Genomic DNA, 19,681 nt, shown 5'->3' on the forward strand with positions numbered 1-19,681 from the left:
TTGAATAAAATGTAAAATTCTTTATGCTTTTTAGGTGCTGCCAAGATAATACTGTGTAGAAAAAAATGATTAACACTGATGCAAAAGAGATGCAAATTGTTGTGGGGGTAAATGACTGGCAGATGTATCTTTTATAATGGCTTCTTCCAAGTGGAGGTGTGTGCTTGTGTGCAGGTGGAAATAGGTGTTCATTTTAAAGTAAACATTCTTGCTTTTAGAGACTCTTGAGTACTAGTTAACATGCTATATGAAATACTAACATTGGTACCTCATGTATTAAATCGTAAAAGCCATTTCTACACCAGAGTTAACACTACAGGGATGGTTTGGTGGTTGTTTACAGTCTGTCCTTATTGCAGTCACCAAGTTCCCCAACCTGTGACTCCCTCTCTTGGCAAATGGTCTGGCCTCTGGTTTTGGACCTTTCTGCTCCCCCCTCCCATTCTCACCCCATGCTAACTTCAGATCTATCTCCATTTATGCCTCTTCCTGCTTCTGTGAAAACAGTGACTCTAATTTTATTCAAGACGACTCATTTACACTCATGTCCCAGACTCCTACACTCCACCATGGGTATTCTTTTTCATGTTTGTCATCTCTATGCTCTTCTCGCCCATCTCAACCATCTCAACTTATAAGCACATAAGGTTCTCCTCCTAAAACAAGCAAATTTCACCTTTGTGTTGCCCTCTTGTTCCATCCCTGTCTATTTGCCTTGTAAGCCAAGCTTCTCAAAGATTCATACTCTCCCACTCCTTCCTCACCCTCCCATTCCTAATGCAACCTTGTTTCTGCCTCCTGTGTCTTTTTAATTGCCAAATAAAAGAGTCATTTTCCATCTCTGCAGAATGACAGCACTGAGCAACTCCTCACTGAAACTCCTTCCTTCCGTGTTTCTCGCCATAGCCCTGGATCCCCTCTCTTCTCTCACCCCCCATCTTCATACCCTTTCCTGGGCTCCTTTTTTCATCTGTTCTTTAGATTTTGCTGCAGGGTTTCACTCCTTAGGAGAAGTGTATGTTTTAGAGTTGGACAAGCCTGAAGTAAAATTCCAGCTTTTTCACTTACTAGCTATAAAATTGTGTGTGCTGTTTTACTTTTCTAAGTCTCAATAGACTCATTAGTTATATGGGGATAACACTCACCAGACAACACAAATGTGAGGATTAAATGAGTTAAGGTAGTTTTTTTGGTACAATAGTTATTTCATAACCATTGATTTATCTGCTAAATAGCATGGGTGAAACAGGTAAAATTTGGGTTTGATGGATCTGGGTTTCTAATGCTTGGAAAGTGCGATATTTGACAAATTATAACAATCTCACAGAGTTTCCACCTCCCTCACCTGTAAAATAAATGTAAGGTCTGGAAGAATTAAACAAAATAACACATGTGAAGGCATATAGAACACTTGGTACCTGAGGAGACAATGGAAAAATGTTAATTCCTTTCTTTTCTTTCTTTTTTCATTTCCTACCTATGCTTACCCTCAGCAGTCTTCATACATGGTTTGAACCATTATGATAAAGTCTATGAGGAGATACCATTACTTGTTGGTGGAGAGGTTCACTTAAATGGAAGTCCCCCATTTGAGTCCAAAAAAAGACCCAAAATGATCATTTGATACCTTTTATTCTCCCTTCCTTGTACATTGAGGTAACAATTTTACCTAAAGGCAGGATTGGAAGGCAGGTGTGTGTTTAGGAGAGGTTTAGTGAGCCTCAGTCTTAGGAGGGAAATGAGGGGGCAAAGGCCAACATGGTCCAGTTGACATCTCAGAAGAGATCTGGGAAATGCAAGTTGGGAATCATAAACGTAGTTGAGAGATTCTGTAACCCCATAAAATTTACCATGAATTAGTGTTTTATGTCTTAGTGTGTTTTCTTAACCATTACCAACAAAATTCTCAAAATTAAAAAAGGCCCCTATTATACATTTTCAGGGGCAGAAAAAAATGTACAAAATGCAAAGTCCAATCTAAGAGAGGATAAAACATAAACAGAAACAGTGAGTAATGGCTGCTGCACAATGAAACAGGCTGTTGAAAGGTTCAAGGAAAAACAGGAAACTACTTGTAGTCTGGTAAGTTGTGTCTCTCAGAAACACACATCTGTGTCTTATCCTCACCCCCAGTGTCTGTGAATGGGACCCAATTTGGAAATGGAGTCCTTGCAGATGTAATTAAATTAAGGACCTTGAAATGAGATCACCTGTACTTAGGGTGAGCCTGAAATCCAATGGCATGTGTCCTTGTAGAGAAAGAAAAGATTTGACATGCAGGGACATGGGGAAGAAGGTCACATAATTGTGGAGACAGAGATTGGAGTTATGCATCTAAAAACCAAGACACACTGAGGAAAGCCAGCAGCCACCAGGAGCTAAGCAAGAAGCATGGAAGAGATTCCCCCTCAGAGACTCCAGAAAGAACTAATCCTTACACTTTGACTTGGGATTTCTAGTTCCAGCGTAGTGACAGAATACATTTCTTTTAAGCCACCCAGTTTATGATTTGTTGCATCAGCTGTAGAACCATTATGTCACAGCTGGTCTTAAACACAATGCTAAGAATTAAAGGGTGGTTCATAGCACTGGAAAATAGCTTCTGTCTGCCTCCAATCCTTCCTGACTCCCAGATGCATATTATATCTGTCTCCTAAGCTTCTCTACTTGAATGTCTAATGAGTACATGAAATGTCTATGACAGGGTTTATTGTCTTCCCACCACGTCAGTCTCTGTCTACATGCATGGATATGAATTTCAGGTTACCCATGCGGTCCCTTGGGAGTTATCTGGGAAACCTTTTTTAAGCGGACATACAAAAGGCAACCAAGCCCCGACAGCTGTCTCCTCAGATCTCAAATGTGCTTCTTCTCCACACCCAGGTTACCTGCTTCGTTAAAGCCACCTCACATCCCTCTTGGGCTAAGGCCTTAACCTCCTAACGAGTTTCCCTATCTTCAGGCTTAGGCTCCTTGAACCCACCTCCTACTCAGCTTCCAAACAAAACTTTCCTAAATGTTCCAAAATAAGGGATTTGGATCATGTTGCTTTACCTAATTAAAAACCCATCTCTTCGTACCCTAATGCTTTAAAGGAGCATTTCATAAGAAGATGATCTATAATATTCTGTGAAGGAGAATAATTTCATGTTCAAATAAATGTGAGAACTACTAATCGAAGTGAAAAAAGTTTCTTCATTGCACAAATTCTCAAAATCTTGACTGTGGTAATGTGCATCATGAATCTCCAGAAGCAACAGAAACATGCAGCTTTTCCAAAACCCGCTGGAACAAGAAACACTTTAATGCTCCCCCTAAAATGTCATTCCGGGATACATTCCAGACATGCTAACATGGCCTAAAAGTCTCCTGATGATGTCAACTCTGCTTATCTGCCCCGTGTCACTTCTTGCTGAAGCTGCACAGGACTATTTCCGGTTCCAAGGACGGGCCTTCCTCCTCCCGCCCCACCTCTCTCTCCCAAGATTTTCTTTTACTGAAACACTCTCTTTTCCCCGCATGTTGGGGAATTGATTCAAATGTCACCTCTTCTGTAAGGACTTCACTGACATACCCCAGACATGCTCCTTGGCAACATCAGTACTTCCATTTATATGCTTCTTCAAAGCCTGTGCTGTTTCTGTCACATTATCCTTCATTTTTCTAAACTTGTCTTTCACACCAGTCTTTGAGCTAACTGCTTGAGGGCATTTTTTTTCTCTTTTAGTCTTTTATTCCTTTGGCCCATGGCAGACTATTGTAGGAACACATGCATATTTCTAACTTAAAAGTATTTAGCTTTATAATTCCAAGTTCGTTGATCTTCTATGTCATCATATCAGTGGAAGCCTGTACCATATGCCATGGACTTATTAAAATTTATGGACTTAACAGATGCTATAAGGGTAATACAAATTCCTGTTTACTACATATTTATTTTACATAAGACTTTTAAGCTAGAAGCAAAAGTAAGGGCACAGGTGTTTCAAATTATTTTCAACAAATATTAAGTGTTTCCTATTTCTGAGGTCACATCATCATCAAATGTTTGGCATCCTGGTATTTCTTCATCTATGAAACCTCACAAGAATTAATTAAATAATAAATGTGAAAGCAAACTGTAAATTAGAAGGCGCTTTGTAAACATTAATTGCCAGATGTTGAATGAGACCCCTAATGTCCTGATAATCCAGTGGCTTTCTATGCAACCATTGCAATATTCTTGTTCAATGACACACTCAGAGAAGGTTTGCTCATGAAAAATGTAAATGTATTCGAGGCGATATTCTCCTTCATGTCATCATATTTTAACTTAGCAAGTTGTAGAAATAAACTAGCAGATTAATAGACTAAATATATTTCCCTTCCTTTTATTGAATCTGTCTGTATATACTACATATGCTCAGGTAAAATTTCACTTATCATATGTTAATGCCCCTGAGGAATGAAGGATAAGAATAGTACGTTCCAGTGTCTTCCAGAGACATGGCGGAAGAGACTGCAGGCATCTAAAGCCCCAGTCCAACACTTTCACGCTTTTCCTCCAGACTTAGCAAAATGTATGGCATAGACATGATATTTAAGACCCATTTATTGAATGAGTGAATTAAAGGTTAAATAGATGACCAACAAAAGCATGTAATACAGACAGACTACATGCTTATATAACTGAAAAGTTGGAAGAAGGTATAAGGAAGATAAATAACAATAAAAATACAATAAAAATGAGCTATTAAATTATTTTATTTTCTATTTAAAGATCTTATTTATTTTGAGAGAGAGAGGAAGGGAGAAAGAGAGGGAGAGAAACATTGACGTGTAAGAGATACATCAATCAGTGGCCTCTTACGTGGCCCCAACTGGTGACCTGAGCTGAAACCCAGGCATGTGTCCTCACTGCGAATTGAACCAGCAACCTTTCAGTTCTCAGGCCAGTGCTCAATCCACTAAGCCACACCAGCCAGGGCTAAAAACAAGTTTAATAAAAACATCTCAACTCAGACTATAAGGCCTCCACCTTCATTGGCTGGGAGTTTGGGCAAGTTAATTGGTCTTTATTTACATTTGTTTCTTTGAAATGAAACAGAGGTAATAAACATAGAATCACAGAGAGTTGTCTACACTGTAAGACACTTAGAATACCTGGTAAGCACTTAGCCACATGAGGTCTCTGTTCCTCATCTGTAAAATAACAAGTTTTGACTACATGATATGCATATTTTTCTCTGTCTAGTTAAGGGTCTAAAATTTTAAAGTTTGTGGCAGAGAGAAAATAGATTAAAATGCATTGAAAAAAGTTAAAAATGTTCTAGATGTATGCAACATAAGTGAAAAAGTCCAATGAGGGAAATATAACATCTGGCCCAGATATTCTAAAATTATCCATCATTCTTCTGAACCATTCAGAGCTTTTATGGGTTCCCTTTCTCTGGTGCCCCCTATCATTTGCCCACCATATCAAAGGCATTCTTATATAATAAAATGTAATACTGGTCACCAACCTCAAAAACTCACTTTCCATATTTATAGCTGATAGGTATGTGACAAAGAGCCCCATGTCATTAACAATATCTTAAGTTATCTTTTGCTTCACAGTTTTCCATGCTTTATTAATGGCATAACACATTAATTCTTCTTTCAGGAGTGACCTTTGCAGCACCATTAATGCTCACAGCTTTTATCCAACTACATTATTACTCATTACAGTTTCAGCTCTCAACATCTGCATTTACTGAAGAGAGAAAAGTAAATTACAGTGGCTTCAACTCCTTGAAAAATATGAGGGATGTTGTGTATGTGGTGAAGGAATGTTTTGGGGAACAAAATAAGAGAAGTTTCAGGAGTGGAGAAAGCCAGATGATAAATACTATTAAATATATTCTTGCCTTTCAAAAATACTTTGTCATGCTTAATGCTTGGAATGCTGAAGTACAAAATCCTCATATGATAAAGATGCAAATGCAAATGCATTAGTTAGTCCATTAGTTTAATATTCTAGTTCTGATGACATTACACAAGTGGCTCATATACCAACACTGTGATATTTATGAGCCTTCATGTCTGCTGTGGAAAGAAATCATTCTTGCCAACTAAAATCTTTTTCTTTCTTTTACCTACTTAGGACATAAAAGCACACCTTATCTTGGTGTCCATTTGGGATGTGGAGCAGACTCCCTGAGAGCGTGACCATGACAGAAGGGTGCATGATAACAAGGAACCTACATACACCCCAAACCTTTCTCGAACTTCTCCGATCTTAAGTTTTCACTGTTTCTCTTCTCACTGCTGCAGCACTGCCCCAGACTGACTTCCTCTTGGCAAACAACCCAGAATTCTACTTTGCAAAGATGGAAGCAATTGAAATAGACCCATTCGGCTTTCTCTCTATCTAACCCATAATTTCTCTATAACTTTACCCTTGTTTTCTTCATTTCCTTTAGTCTCAGAAAATATAATGGGCTGTTCTCCTTTCCAAGGTTAATTCTCTTTCATCATCTCTTATCATTGCTGCATCATATGATATTTCTAAAATCTGTCACTATTCAGCTTTCTCACAATCACTTCTCAACACCAGTCTTTAAAGAGACGGGTTTATATATCAACTGTACTTTATTCCCCATATTCTTCAAATATTTGTAATTGGAATTCTGCTGAAAACTTCTACTAAAACCTCTGTCTGAGTCTGCCTATCTATGAGCTCGAAGCAAATCCTAATGCTTTTTTTCTTCTTCATCATCTTTAACTTTTCTGCAAGTGTGATACTATTAATAACCCATCCTTCTTGGACTATTTTTTTCTTAGATAGGAAGCCTAATTCCCCTTCTTTTGAGTTGGGCTAGACTTTTTGATTTTCTTATAATAAATAAAAAATAAAGCAGAACTGATTGTGTGTGACTTTGGAGACCAGGTCATTAAAGGAACTGTGGCTTTCTCTTTGTGCTCTCTCTGTCACTCAATCTGGGGCTGCCATGTAGAAGCAGCAATATGGGAAGACCCATGCCGCAGAGAACTGAGCTCTCCAGCTAACAGTCATGTGAGTAAGTCTTCTTGGAAAATTATCAGCCACCCCCAGTGAGGTCTGCAGCCCTGGCTAACATCTTGGTTGCAACCATAAGAGAAACCCTAAATCAGAAGCACCTAGCTAATCTGTTCCCAGATCCCTGACCTTTAGCATCTGTGAGATAATAAGTGTTGGTTGTTTTGTGCTATTGAGTTTTGATTTGATTAGTCAGGTAGCAGGAGATAACTAGAACAGTGGGCAATATCTATGATTTTTGAAAAAATATATTTTATTGATTATGCCATTACAGTTGTCCCATTCCCCCCTTTCATTCCCCTCCACCCTACACACCCCCTCCCCCATCATTCCCCCCTTTAGTTCATGTCCATGCGTCACAAGTTCTTTAGCTTCTACATTTCCCATACTATTCTTGCCCTCCCCCCATCTATTTTCTACCTACCATTTATGCTACTTATTCTCTGTACCTTCTCCCCCCTTCTCCCACTTCCCTGTTGCTAATCCTCCATGTGATCTCCATTCCTATGGTTCTGCTCCTGATCTAGCTGTCCGCTTAGTTTGCTTTTGTTTTAGGTGTGGTTGTTAATTGTGAGTTTGTTGTCCTTATCTATGATTCTTTAGCCCACTTTTCTTCTTACCATACACACTCTTCTTTTTGTATGTGAAATTACTTGCTTTGATGACTTCAACAAGCTCAATAAGAAATAATTTTCATGTCAAAAATTATAGCAATCCTTTTGAATATCAGGCTTATATTTACAATTTCTTTATAAATAACTCTACATTAGTGGCTCCTTGTGCTTCAAATTTATTATTTATTACAGCTTTCCCCAAATCTGCTTCCATTCTGGTCTCCCCTCTCACGGTTAAGGCACTATCCTCATTTTATACATTCAAAATCTTAGCCTCTGTCTCCAACTTGAACCTCACCAGGTACATTCTATTGTAGTTAAGTTATGCCAATTCTTCTTTAACAATATCTCTGCCATCTATTCTCCCCTCTGCTTATCACTGGATATTTTTATTTCATGCCATTTATTCTTCTCCAACAATAAAACAATGATTTCCCTGTTTCCAACCTATCTCTGCTGCCAAAACTCTTCTTAAAGTTCTGATCAGATTGCTGTCTGGAGAAAAAGTCAAAATTTCTTTAGGGTAGCATTCACTCAGATTCCATCTGCCCCTTTCAGTTTTAGCTCTGATCACTTTCCACTACACACTCACTCTATATGTAGCCAGATCAGTATATTTCTCAAAAATGTACTATTTTACTTTTTTTCTCACAATTTAAAAGGTCTAGGAACATATCTTTTCTTCAAGGCTCCATTTGAATTAAATTATCCCCAGCCTAGCCTCCCTTGATCCTTCCCAAATAGAATTTAACACTCTCCTTTCTATGACCAAAGGATTAATTATGTGCTCTTGAATGTAACTGGCTATGGCTGACTTGTACAATAAAGCTGACTTCCCCCACAACTAAACCCTGAGCTACTTGAGGGCTGGTCTGTGTTAGCCTCCTCATATCTATCTGCAGAATAAACATATCAATAAATGTGAGTTTAAGTAAGTATTATAGTCTAAATTTATGTGTTACTAAAATATAAAGTATTGAAAAATTTTAAAAGCTCATGGAAGCATTTTCCAATGTTTGTTTACTCTACTGAAATGAAAATTGTGGAAAAATAAAGCTACCCACTTTTATAATACTTTGATAAATTTCAAGCAGTATGGAACTAAACAAACTTCACATCCTGATGATTGACTGCTGATACAGGCAGAAGGTATTTCATTATCATGTATACTTTGTACACATCGTGAAAAAGAGAAATAAATTTCAGTGATGGAAAATGCAAGTCACCTAACAAAAACATTCTGGAACCAATGCTCTCTGTGATTAGTCATTAGGCTTCTTTCATATAAGCTAAAGAACATCAAGTAGGTCAATACACATAAGCAGTTCAATTGATTTTCAGGGGGGCATTGTCACTTGGGGTTCAGGTATAGATTTCAATTGCATGTTTAAAACAGACCTATGAGGTTCATCAAATTGGAACTCTTGTATGGAACTAAAGCCATGCATAGGGTAAGCGTGATTTGCCATTAAAAGATGATTCCATTCAATTGCCATAAACAGAAAATCAGCAAGAACAAAAGAAACAGAACTTACCTATTGTGCTAACTCTGGCTGAAGGACTAGCTAACGCTGCTGGGACAGAGGCTTTGAGGGGGCCTGCCCCACTGTTTATTCTCAGAGCTGGCATATGGGGAGAGGTGGGTGATGTGGGTGATTTGCCATCAGAGGTCTTGGGTTTGGCTGATAGGTTCAGTGGCTGGGCCACTTCATCCTGCAATGATCATCAGAACATGAGCTGTGGTAAGGAAAAGCTGATTTAAAATGTCTAGAAAAACACAGGTATGGCGTCTGTCACTTCCCAACAAATGACTCTACCAATCAGTGATCTTAACATGCAATCCGAACAGTACAAATGTTTGGCTAGCTGTCAAAAAAACATCGCTTTCAACTATGTATTATGATATACCTTTTGTATAAGATAAGGTACACGTGCACTAGGCTCTCCAGAAAGCACGTGATATCACCTGTAAGAAATATTCTGAAAGAGCTATTATTTTTACTTTCATGTTCATTGAGAGACAACGCATAGTTCATATAAAATTATGGTGCAGATAGGTTTTTTCCAGCCTCCAAAGAACAGGGGTTGGGGTCCAAACATCTTTGTACCCTGATGCTTAGGCAGAGTGCCGGAAGCATCTGTGATGGAGGAGTTAAATGGTGCATACCTTTGATCAGAGCTGCTCTCCAAATTAAATACAAAAAAGAGAAAGCTTTCTAACTGTCTTATAGAATAACCCCTTTTCTTATTTTCACAGAAGTACTTTTGGTTTTAACCTATATTGAAAATAAATATAATGAACATTATACAAACATATATGCTTTATTTAGGTGCAACACTGCTCTAAACACTTAACATTACATTTTTAAAATCCAAATTTGTTTTACAGATTTTGTTTATGGTGTACTACATGATAGTATAAAGATTTGTATGTAGTCAGTTCAGTAGGAATAGAGGTTTTCAATTATTCTATAGGTCATTTTTCATTGTTTAGATTTTATTATGTATGTATATTAGCCCTTATGGACACAATTATCACTGAAATTTTAATCACAATATATAATAATTGGATATTAACATTACATCATTTTTCTTTCATTACAAATAAAAGGTTATTATTTTTTGTTCTCTCAAATTGAAATATATCATTTATTTTTAGTGTTTACATTAAATCCAATTTTATGTAGGTATTATTGTAGAATAAAAATATATTTTCCATGTAGTACTGTTCAATCTTTATGAATTAAGTACATCAAATATCTCCCACTAGTAGCAGGATGACTTTTTGAAAGTAGAACAATTTAGAATCAAATGGTATGATTTGGTGACATGGGGACATGCTAATAAACATGTTAATTAGTGTGCACAAAATTTTATGTATATATTTTCAAAAACACTGAAGGCATTTTTATTAAAATGTTAAATGGTGTAATATAACATCTATTTCAAATTTGTATTTTTAAAAGTGGTTTAATGTTATTAAATTCTATAGTTAGCTGTACTTATGAGACTCATGGACAGGCTAGGAAAACAGACTAACACTTTTTTCCATTCTCTCTTCTGTTTCACAGAAAATAGCAGTTACTTGAAAACCCAAGAGGTATCAAATGGTAGTCTGTAATTATGTTGGATGTATAATAAATTAATGACCATTATTCCAAATTTATATGGATTCATAGAACCTTGGAAGAAAGTGAAGTAAGATAATTCCATGACTGGCCTGATATATCATTTTGGAAAGTTTACTTTAGCATTTTCAAAAGTTCATGGGTAAAATCACTCCTACATTCCTCAATTTGAACATTTAGTTGAGCTGATCAGCCATAATCTGTGTATAAGGTGCTAAGGTTGGCAGAAGTCCAGAGGTATTATTTCCCTTTTTTTACTCCAGTATAAATGACTACTCAAAATGTGATCCTTAAACTAGTACCACCAGCGCCACCAGGACCTATTAGAAAGGCAAAGTCTCTCTCCTAGAAATTTCGGAGGTGGGTTCCAGCAGTTTGTGTGTTAATGAGCATTCCCAGGTGATGCACACCAGCATTTGAGAGATACTGCTTTACATAATATACAGGGAGATTATTAAAAATATATTTATTGGCTTCAAAACACCTTAAAAACTTCCTCAAGATAAAGAGGTAACATTAAGAATTACATAATATTTTTTTCAATCTTTAACATTTTATAACAACATACTATATATGCTAATAATAATAAATATAAACATGCATATACATAATAAACTCAATGCTACTGAGACTGAGTGAGCCATTAAGGATTAGAACCCATATTTTCTCCCTGTTATTTAGCCAGGTAGGAGCTTCATTGTTTACTATCCAGCTATAAATATTAGAGGCACTTTCCCCCCATCAAACATTGCACCTGCTTGCTGCTACCTTCCTTGTTAAACCACTGGCTTTTGTCATGACAGCCTACAAACTTCCTTTGACAGCATCACAACTCTTGCAAAAGTTTTGAGGGGATGCTTGAAGAAATTAAAGGTGGCTGTTTCACTTGACTGCACAGAAAAAAGAGAGGAGGTTATATATTCACAGATTTGCAACAGAGATTTCTGAGCACAGGGAATTAGCGTGTGTGTGTGTGTGCGTGTAGAGAAGGAATGGTGGTGTTGATGAAGATGATGCAGATGTGGTGTTGATGGGGTGAAATGCCACCGGCTGCGTTTTAAGCACTAAGAACTATTGCACAAGAATACTAAAAAATGACTACTCAAGGCAGTAATAGAGCAAGAGATCCACTGGAACTCTTAATATTCTCCTCCATTCAAGGCAGCACAGATGTCTGAAAGCCAAAAAGTGCAAAGCCCCAAGGACATAATAGAGGTTGACAGTTCCAGAGTTGATAGAAATGTCATTCACGATTGCCCTTTTATTCGCTTTCATTGTGTGACCTGGCTAATGGTGTATTAATAAGAACCTGCATGCTTGATCCTTATACTGGTAACTATAAAAATAATTTTGACCCATTGCATGATATTATTTCATGATTTGACTCTTTTAATAATTTATTACAGAGGTACTATACCAAATGCTTATTATTCATGAAGAATATAAAAATCACAGTAGTTTCCCTACTTTAATTATTTTTACTTGACTAGATAAAGATTTAAAAATCCAAACTATAAAATGGAAGTGGACTATTGATTTATGACATGCATCCTCATTATTGAATATGCAAAATAAACACCAAATGTAAGGCTTTTTCTACTTTATTATTTGCAGTCTTTCATTTGGGGAAAATTTAAAAGCTTAGCATGATTAACTTTATTTTTCCATATAAAACATACACTTAAAAATTAAGATAAATAATTTAGATATAAACAAATATAAGAAATTTTTAAGGTCAAGAAAGCATTGTAAAAGTCTATTTCTATCAAGTATACCATCAAGCAGTGAGGAAAGCAATTTCCTCTAAATACTTGTTCAATTGTTAAATTATGTTGTCAGCTCAAACTTTTGAAGATAGAGTATATCATACTTACTTCATTTCTATAAAAAATGATAGTTAAAAAGAATCCTATGTGCCCATTGAATAGGTCTAAAATTGTGTATGATAAATATAAAACAAGCATGTAAGCTAAAGTAAATGTGTAAGTTCAGGTAAACAAGTTTTAACTGACAGAAGACTATTATTTACATCGGTAGAATTATAATGTTTCAAGTCAGTTATTTAATTTCCAATACTATGAAGTAATTAAGAGGAAATAACGGTTCAGAAAGATCCTTTTTAAAAAAACTTATTTCATTTCTGTAAATCTTTATTTTTAAAATATTTATTTATTTATTTTTAGAGAGAGGGGCATGGAGGGAGAAAGAGGGGAAGTGAAACATCAATGTGTGGTGGCCTCTTGTACACCCTCTGCTGGGGACATGGCCTGCAACCCAGGTATGTGCCCTGACTGGGAATCAAACTGGCAATGCTTTCATTCACAGGCCCATGCTCAATCCATTGAGCTACACCAGCCAGGGCTCCAGAAAGTTCTAATGAACCCAGGTTTTTGACTTCAACATACAATATTGTTCATTCACATGTCAAATTTAAACTTCAATATAAAAATGTTGATGAATATAATTTCTGAAATTCAGGCTTAATTATATTACCACAAAATGGTCAATTGCATACAAAATAAAGTAATACACATATTTCTTATTTTATACATTAGTTTAAAAGTTGAGGCACAAATTATTCATTTATTTAGATTTGTTTATGCTTGTCTCTTTCCTGCACTATATAGCATCCAAATTTTCCTTCCTTAATATTAAAGGGTTAACTTAAGACTATTTTTTTGAGAAAAAATACCAAGGGTTTACATACAACATGCCACAAGTATAACAATTCATACAATAATGTATAAGAAAATACTATTTTGTGCATCAAAATGCAAGCTTTAGGAAACTACTTATGGTATAGTTTCTCCTAATCTTTGTTGTCTGGGACAGAATGCAGAGCAAGTACAACCCAAACAACCATAATAGTTCAGGCTTGTTCAATTTCCTTACAGCCAGTCTAACTTGTCTGGAGGCAAACATTTCACTTATTATCAGCTCGTGGTCACAATACTAAAATTATCATGCAGGTCCTAATGAAATCGTATCCAACCCCTGAAACCCCATATTATTCATTATATAAATAATAAATCAGATAAGAAAATAATCTGACACAAATATATAGCCTTAGATGCACTGGAGAAATATCATTTGTCATCATGAATGCAGATTATTCCATGTAAACTTAGTAAACACTGTAAAATATAAAGTTAAAATATGTTTCATTTAGAAAAACATATTTAATATAGATGATTTTCAAGTAATAAGTTTATTCTAAAGAAAAACATGTTACTCTAACATGACTGTATAATGTTCATAATTTTATAAGGCACAAAGACCAAATACATTTTGATTATAGAAATCAATGGTAATTTAGAAAAGAAAAATCATTCTCCAGAACCCTGGGGGGTTATTTCGTTCTTTCCACTCTTTAGCCTTCCTTCATTTCTTTGCTAAGGAATTTTAATAGGGAACTAGAAAATAAGAATATCACTGCCCTAAAGAAGTCTGTTTTTTCCTTCCTTCCTTCCTTCCTTCCTTCCTTCCTTCCTTCCTTCCTTCCTTCCTTCCTTCCTTCCTTCCTTCCTTCCTTCCTTCCTTCCTTCCTTCCTTCTTTCCTCCCTCCCTCCCTCCCTCCCTCCCTCCCTCCCTCCCTTCCTTCTTGCATCCCTGTTCTTCACAACATGGAAATATACCCACATGCAGACCTTAGATCACAATATGGACCACTAAGTATGTGCAAATGATTGTACTCTCCAGAAAAAAAAAAAACTGATTTATTCACTCTCTTTATCTAATTGGTGATGTAGTTTATGCCACTTCACCATAGTCTCAAAATTCAACATCCTTAAATATTTACCTGAAGTAGTTATTGTAAAATCAAACATTTATTTGGTAGTTAACAAATTTACAGCACTCTAATGGTAATGGACAAGACCATATAAATTTATTCAATCATTCATCCATCCATTCATTATTTATTGAATAAAACTTCAACTATTTATTAATGGCTGTTATATGTCAGGCATTAGAAAAACACAAATGACCTGACATCTAGGCATGTGGCAACTCTGAGGCTTTTGTTTTGCGTGTTCAGTAATATAGGAGCAAAGAAATGCATTATTTTTCCTATTTGAGATCTAGGTGTACATGTATGTGGAGTTGCATCGTATTAAACTGAATTTTTTGAGGATAGTTTTTCTATGCATTCAATATATTATTTCATTTTAAAATATGCTTTACTCCTTTGATAGCTGTATAATGATTAATATATATACACACACATATATGTATATATATACACATATATATGTATATATATATATATATATAAAATTTAGGCTACTTTCTGTGCACAATTTGAAAACTGCAATTGTCCTCCTATTCATCATAAACATTCATGTGAAGTAAGTAGCAATGCTGACATATGGACATGAGTAAAAGCATTTATGAAACATGTTGCAAAATTAATCACGCTGTCGCTATTATCCCCTCTGATGAAATAATCATATTAAATTAAGTAGGGAAGTTATATGACAGGCAGCACTGCCTCGTGTGCGCAAATGCCACCCCTCTCTTCCCTAGCTTGTGGTCACATTCATCTTCTTCTGCTATCCTCACTGTTCACTGTGGGAGCCCTCTTTCACCTTCCCCACCCAAATAAGACACGCCTTTCTACAATTCGGCAGAGGTTTACTAAAGAGAAAAAAACAACACAACGGACATACAGTGAGGATCTTCAAAAAGTTTGTCATATCCCTCCCTGATCTTTCCTTCAAGTAGAACTTAGATGAGAAAAGGTTTACATTTAAGTGCAGGAGTCAATTAGAGAAATATAATATAAAAATAACTTTAACAATCTTACTCCTTTCTTAACCTCTGAAGTTAGAAATTCTGCTCAAGTGATCTCCCCAACTCCATACTTAATTACTAGGTTTATCTTACAGCGCACAGAATCCAGAAGCCTCTTTCACAAACACATGCTTGCTTTTGGACTTGGAGATTGCAAGATGCCTTATTAACCATGCAGACAGGGCTCCAGGAATTCTTTGGTAGGTATGCTTTTGCTCTGTTAATGCCATCATCAGACTTGACTGCCATTTAAATGCAAGACTCCAGTTAATTAGCCCAGTGTAATATGTTCTAGCCTCTCGTTTGGCTTCCTCATTTTGCCATTTTATACTTTTGCTTAATGAGCACCTACTTCTTTTAAAGCTAGATGCTAGTAGTGTAACTGGGGGACATTTGCTTCTCTGTGGTAATTTATCATTGCATCTACACTGAAATTGTTGGCCCTTTTAGTTTAAACTAATTCAAATAGTATTCATCATTTAATTTGTTGTATAAAATGCCCCCTGTGCTTTCTCCATTAATACTTTATAATAAAGTATTTCATTGTTTTCTGACTTCGTTGATTTAATCCTCAAAACTATAAATTATATCCGCAAATACATACATAGCTATTTAAAAATAAATACAGCAAAGAACAAAAAGCCTGGCTTCTGGAATATCATATATTTCACTTTTTAATTTAAAAATTACTTTGAAATCCTAAACCAAGTAATGCCATTCTCTTTATAGACAAAGTGCTTCTGTGATAGCCAGCCTCTGAGATGGGCCACAGTAATTTTTGCTTCCAGGTATTTTTGTCCACATGTGTTCTTCCATAAGAATAGGGCTGATCTCTAAACACCCATAGGATACTGCAGAAATGAAAGTTTGACTCCTGATGCTAGGTCATAAAAGACTAAAGCATCCACCCTCCTTTTTTTTGGATCGCTTGGTTCTGGAACAAGGTTTCTCAACATTTTAGGATAAATAATTCTTTGTTGTGAGTGATTGTCTTATGTATTGTAGAAAGTTTTACAGTATTTCTGGCATCTACCACTGGGTGCTTGTTAGTACTCCTACCCAACTTTCAGAAACTCAGTGTATTTCCAGGCATTTTCAAATATTTCTTGGGGGACAAATTCACCCCCAGGAGGAAGCTAGGTGTCAGGAGGATACTCAAAACAGCCTATTGGAGATGTCTACCTGGAAGGAACTGAGGCCTGTTGCCAACAACTGATGCTAACTTGTTAGGTCTGTGAGACTATGAGTGAGTCATTTTGGAATTGGATATATCAGCACCAATCAAGCTTTCAAATGATTGCATGTTAAGAGTTGATGTTAATACTGCAGTCCTCACCTTATCTGAGGTTTTGCTTTTCTTCTTGTCAGTTATCTGTAATCATCCACAGTCCAAAAATATTAATTGGAAAATTTGGAATTAAACAATTCAGAAGTTGTAAGTTGCATGCTATTCTGAGCAGCACAATGAACTCTTGCACTGACCTACTCTTCCTGCCAGGGACGTGAATCATCCCTTTGTCCAGCATCTCCACACTGTATATGCTACTCACCCATAAATCACCTAGTACCCCTCTGGGTTATTGTATCAGCTGTCACAGTATATCACAGTGCTTATGTTCCACGAACCCTTGTTTTACTCAATAACAACCCCAAACACAAAAGTAGTGCTGCTGGAAACTCACGTATGTCCAAGAGAAGTTGTTAGTGTATGTATGTCTAGGGAGAAACATGGTATGTATAGAGTTGGTACTAGCTGAATTTGGGGCATCCACTGGGAGGGGCTCTTGGAACATAGCACCTGCAGATAAGGGGGAACTATTATAATCATACCAATTCCTCTTACTTATTCCTAAATGCAAATCTACAAAAGCTTTTCTAGAAAAATTAAAACTTTGGTCACTACGTATAAAAGAATATGAAGTTTTAAAAAATACTTTATTTATTTATCTTCAGAGGAGAAGAGAAGGAGAGAGGGAGAGAAACATCAATGTATGGTTGCCTCTCATACATCCCTTGCTGGGAACTGGCCTGCAACCCAGGCATGTGCCCTGACTGGGAATTGAACCGCGATCCTTTGGTTTGCAGGCCTGAGCTCAATCCACTGAGCTACACCAGCCGGGGAGAATATAATGTTTTCTTGGTGACACCTAACCAGTCCTTAATGTCATAATTAAGCATTTGTCACTGTTGCTTTCCTATTAGTTCCACTAAAATATATGAAAAAATGAAGAACTGCAAGATTATCAAATGACAGAGTGGGTTTACAAATAAAGACAGCAGGAGCTCTCAGAGTAATACAGCTTTGCAAAATAGAAGCCACCCTGTCCACATTGTACTGCCACCTCCTTGCTGGGGATGGCACCTCTGCTGGTTCCTGAATGAATGAAACGAGCACACCCACACCCCTCCACCAGCATCCACAAAAGGGATTCCTCTCCAAAGGACAGCAGGACAATGTAAACACCACCAGCACACGTGAGGAGAGACTCTCTGTCCCCCTGGAGTGCCATACAGGATAGGTAAATACCACAAGGAGGCCTGTTATTGGGAGGGAGGGGAACACTCCTGAAAACTTTAAATGAAAAAATGAATTTATCTCACAACAAACAAAATCGTATACTTTCAAAGACTTCAGAAGACTAAAAAAGTTCCCTTGCAAAAAAGATATCTATGCTTGGAATTGAAGTTTTTTTAGATCCTGGAGAACATTTGGCCTGGTTTAAGAAGATAGACCATCTTTAGATAACCTAGTTAACCTAGAAGAAAGGGGCAGAAATAGAAAGTAGAGTCATATATAAGTCATTTAATGCTAACTCTAAATATTAATAGATGACCTCATTTCCAATATCCACATACATGCATATACAGGTTATAATGGGTACAAATCTCTAGCAGTCTGGTGAACCAACTGAGACTAACTATTTAATGATTAATGACAGTTATGACAGTTAGCTAGTGTATTGGTGTATATTTGGGAAACTTGAGGAAGGGCCAAATTGTCTAAGGCATCGAACCTTGGGGAAGAAGGGGTGTGTGTATGTGCATTTGTGTGTCCGTAATGGGTTTGAAGGTGAACTGGACACAAAGTAAGATGGTCAGGGAAGACCCAGGTAGCACCTTCTCATTACTGACTGACAATCATATCACTGCATTTCATTTTACTGCATTGGCTGTTTTCCTGAATTGATGAAAAATAATCAGGTTTTAAATAGTTTAAGACTACTCTTTAAACGAATCTTTGCAGATGTTCTTGAGGACTCCCACCCTTTACAGTGTGATTCTCCCGAGGATAAGCATTACTATATTAATTGTTCTTATCACTCACATATGCCTTAAATAAAATAATAAACATTAACTACTGAATTTTAATTATATGGAGAGTTAAGATAAATCAGTGACTAACTCTTGATAAATTCCAAGACTTTCTATTATCTTTCGTAGGTGTTTTACAAATTCTTTACAACCTCATACAATACAAATGACACTTTGACTAGTGAATAACAAAACAGAAGCTCATGCATGACTATAATGTATCCTTCCGCATTTAAATCTCTTCAAATCTCTTTCTCACTATTTGAATTTCATAGCTCTTTCCAAGTCTTCAGAGCTTTGCTCTCTTTTCTTCTTGCTTTCCTCTTAGAGTTGAAGGTTTGATATCTCTGGGACACACTGCTTTCTATGTGGGGATGTCAGTTAACAGAGCCATTGTCAGAACTTCTTAGTGACAGGTTTCCTATTAATTTAACTTGAAACTTGACTAGTCAGTACGAGCAAACTACAACTCCTTTCACTCCATTCATTGCAGACAGAGTAAAAGAGGCAGTTACTGAAAATAAAGGGTAAAAACTCCAAAGATAAGTAAAAATAAAATTAAACGAAAAACTCTGTCCTCTTCTTCCCACCGGCTTTCACCCAGACTGATTCTCACCCTTCAGATTAAGAGCAGTATTAGCGATGTTCATTTCTGAATATAGAATGAATGGAGTTGTTCCATACGCCCTTTTTTCTCATGTGGTATTTTTATTCTTTCATTTCCTACAAAAGCATCTTTGAGGCATTATTTCCAACACTGGTAGTAATGAGAGGGGAGGAATTCGTTCTCTGATTGGTGA

At 36.5% G+C, this 19,681-nt stretch overlaps 1 protein-coding gene across 14 annotated transcripts in view; it reads right to left on the bottom strand.

Annotated features, from left to right (window-relative positions):
• The window catches only part of SOX5 (SRY-box transcription factor 5), a 929,786-nt gene that overhangs the window by 36,279 nt on the left and 873,826 nt on the right, over positions 1–19,681 (bottom strand). For all 14 annotated transcript variants that reach the window (XM_037144816.2, XM_053661997.1, XM_037144815.2 and 11 more), the window contains one exon: positions 9,186–9,363. In XM_037144816.2, coding sequence (XP_037000711.2) covers positions 9,186–9,363 — 178 coding nt within the window. The remainder of the gene's footprint in view (positions 1–9,185; positions 9,364–19,681) is intronic.

Source organism: Artibeus jamaicensis, unplaced genomic scaffold, assembly GCF_021234435.1.
Source record: "Artibeus jamaicensis isolate MK-2021 breed Jamaican fruit bat unplaced genomic scaffold, CSHL_Jam_final contig_233, whole genome shotgun sequence".
NCBI classification, from domain to species: Eukaryota; Metazoa; Chordata; class Mammalia; order Chiroptera; family Phyllostomidae; genus Artibeus; species Artibeus jamaicensis.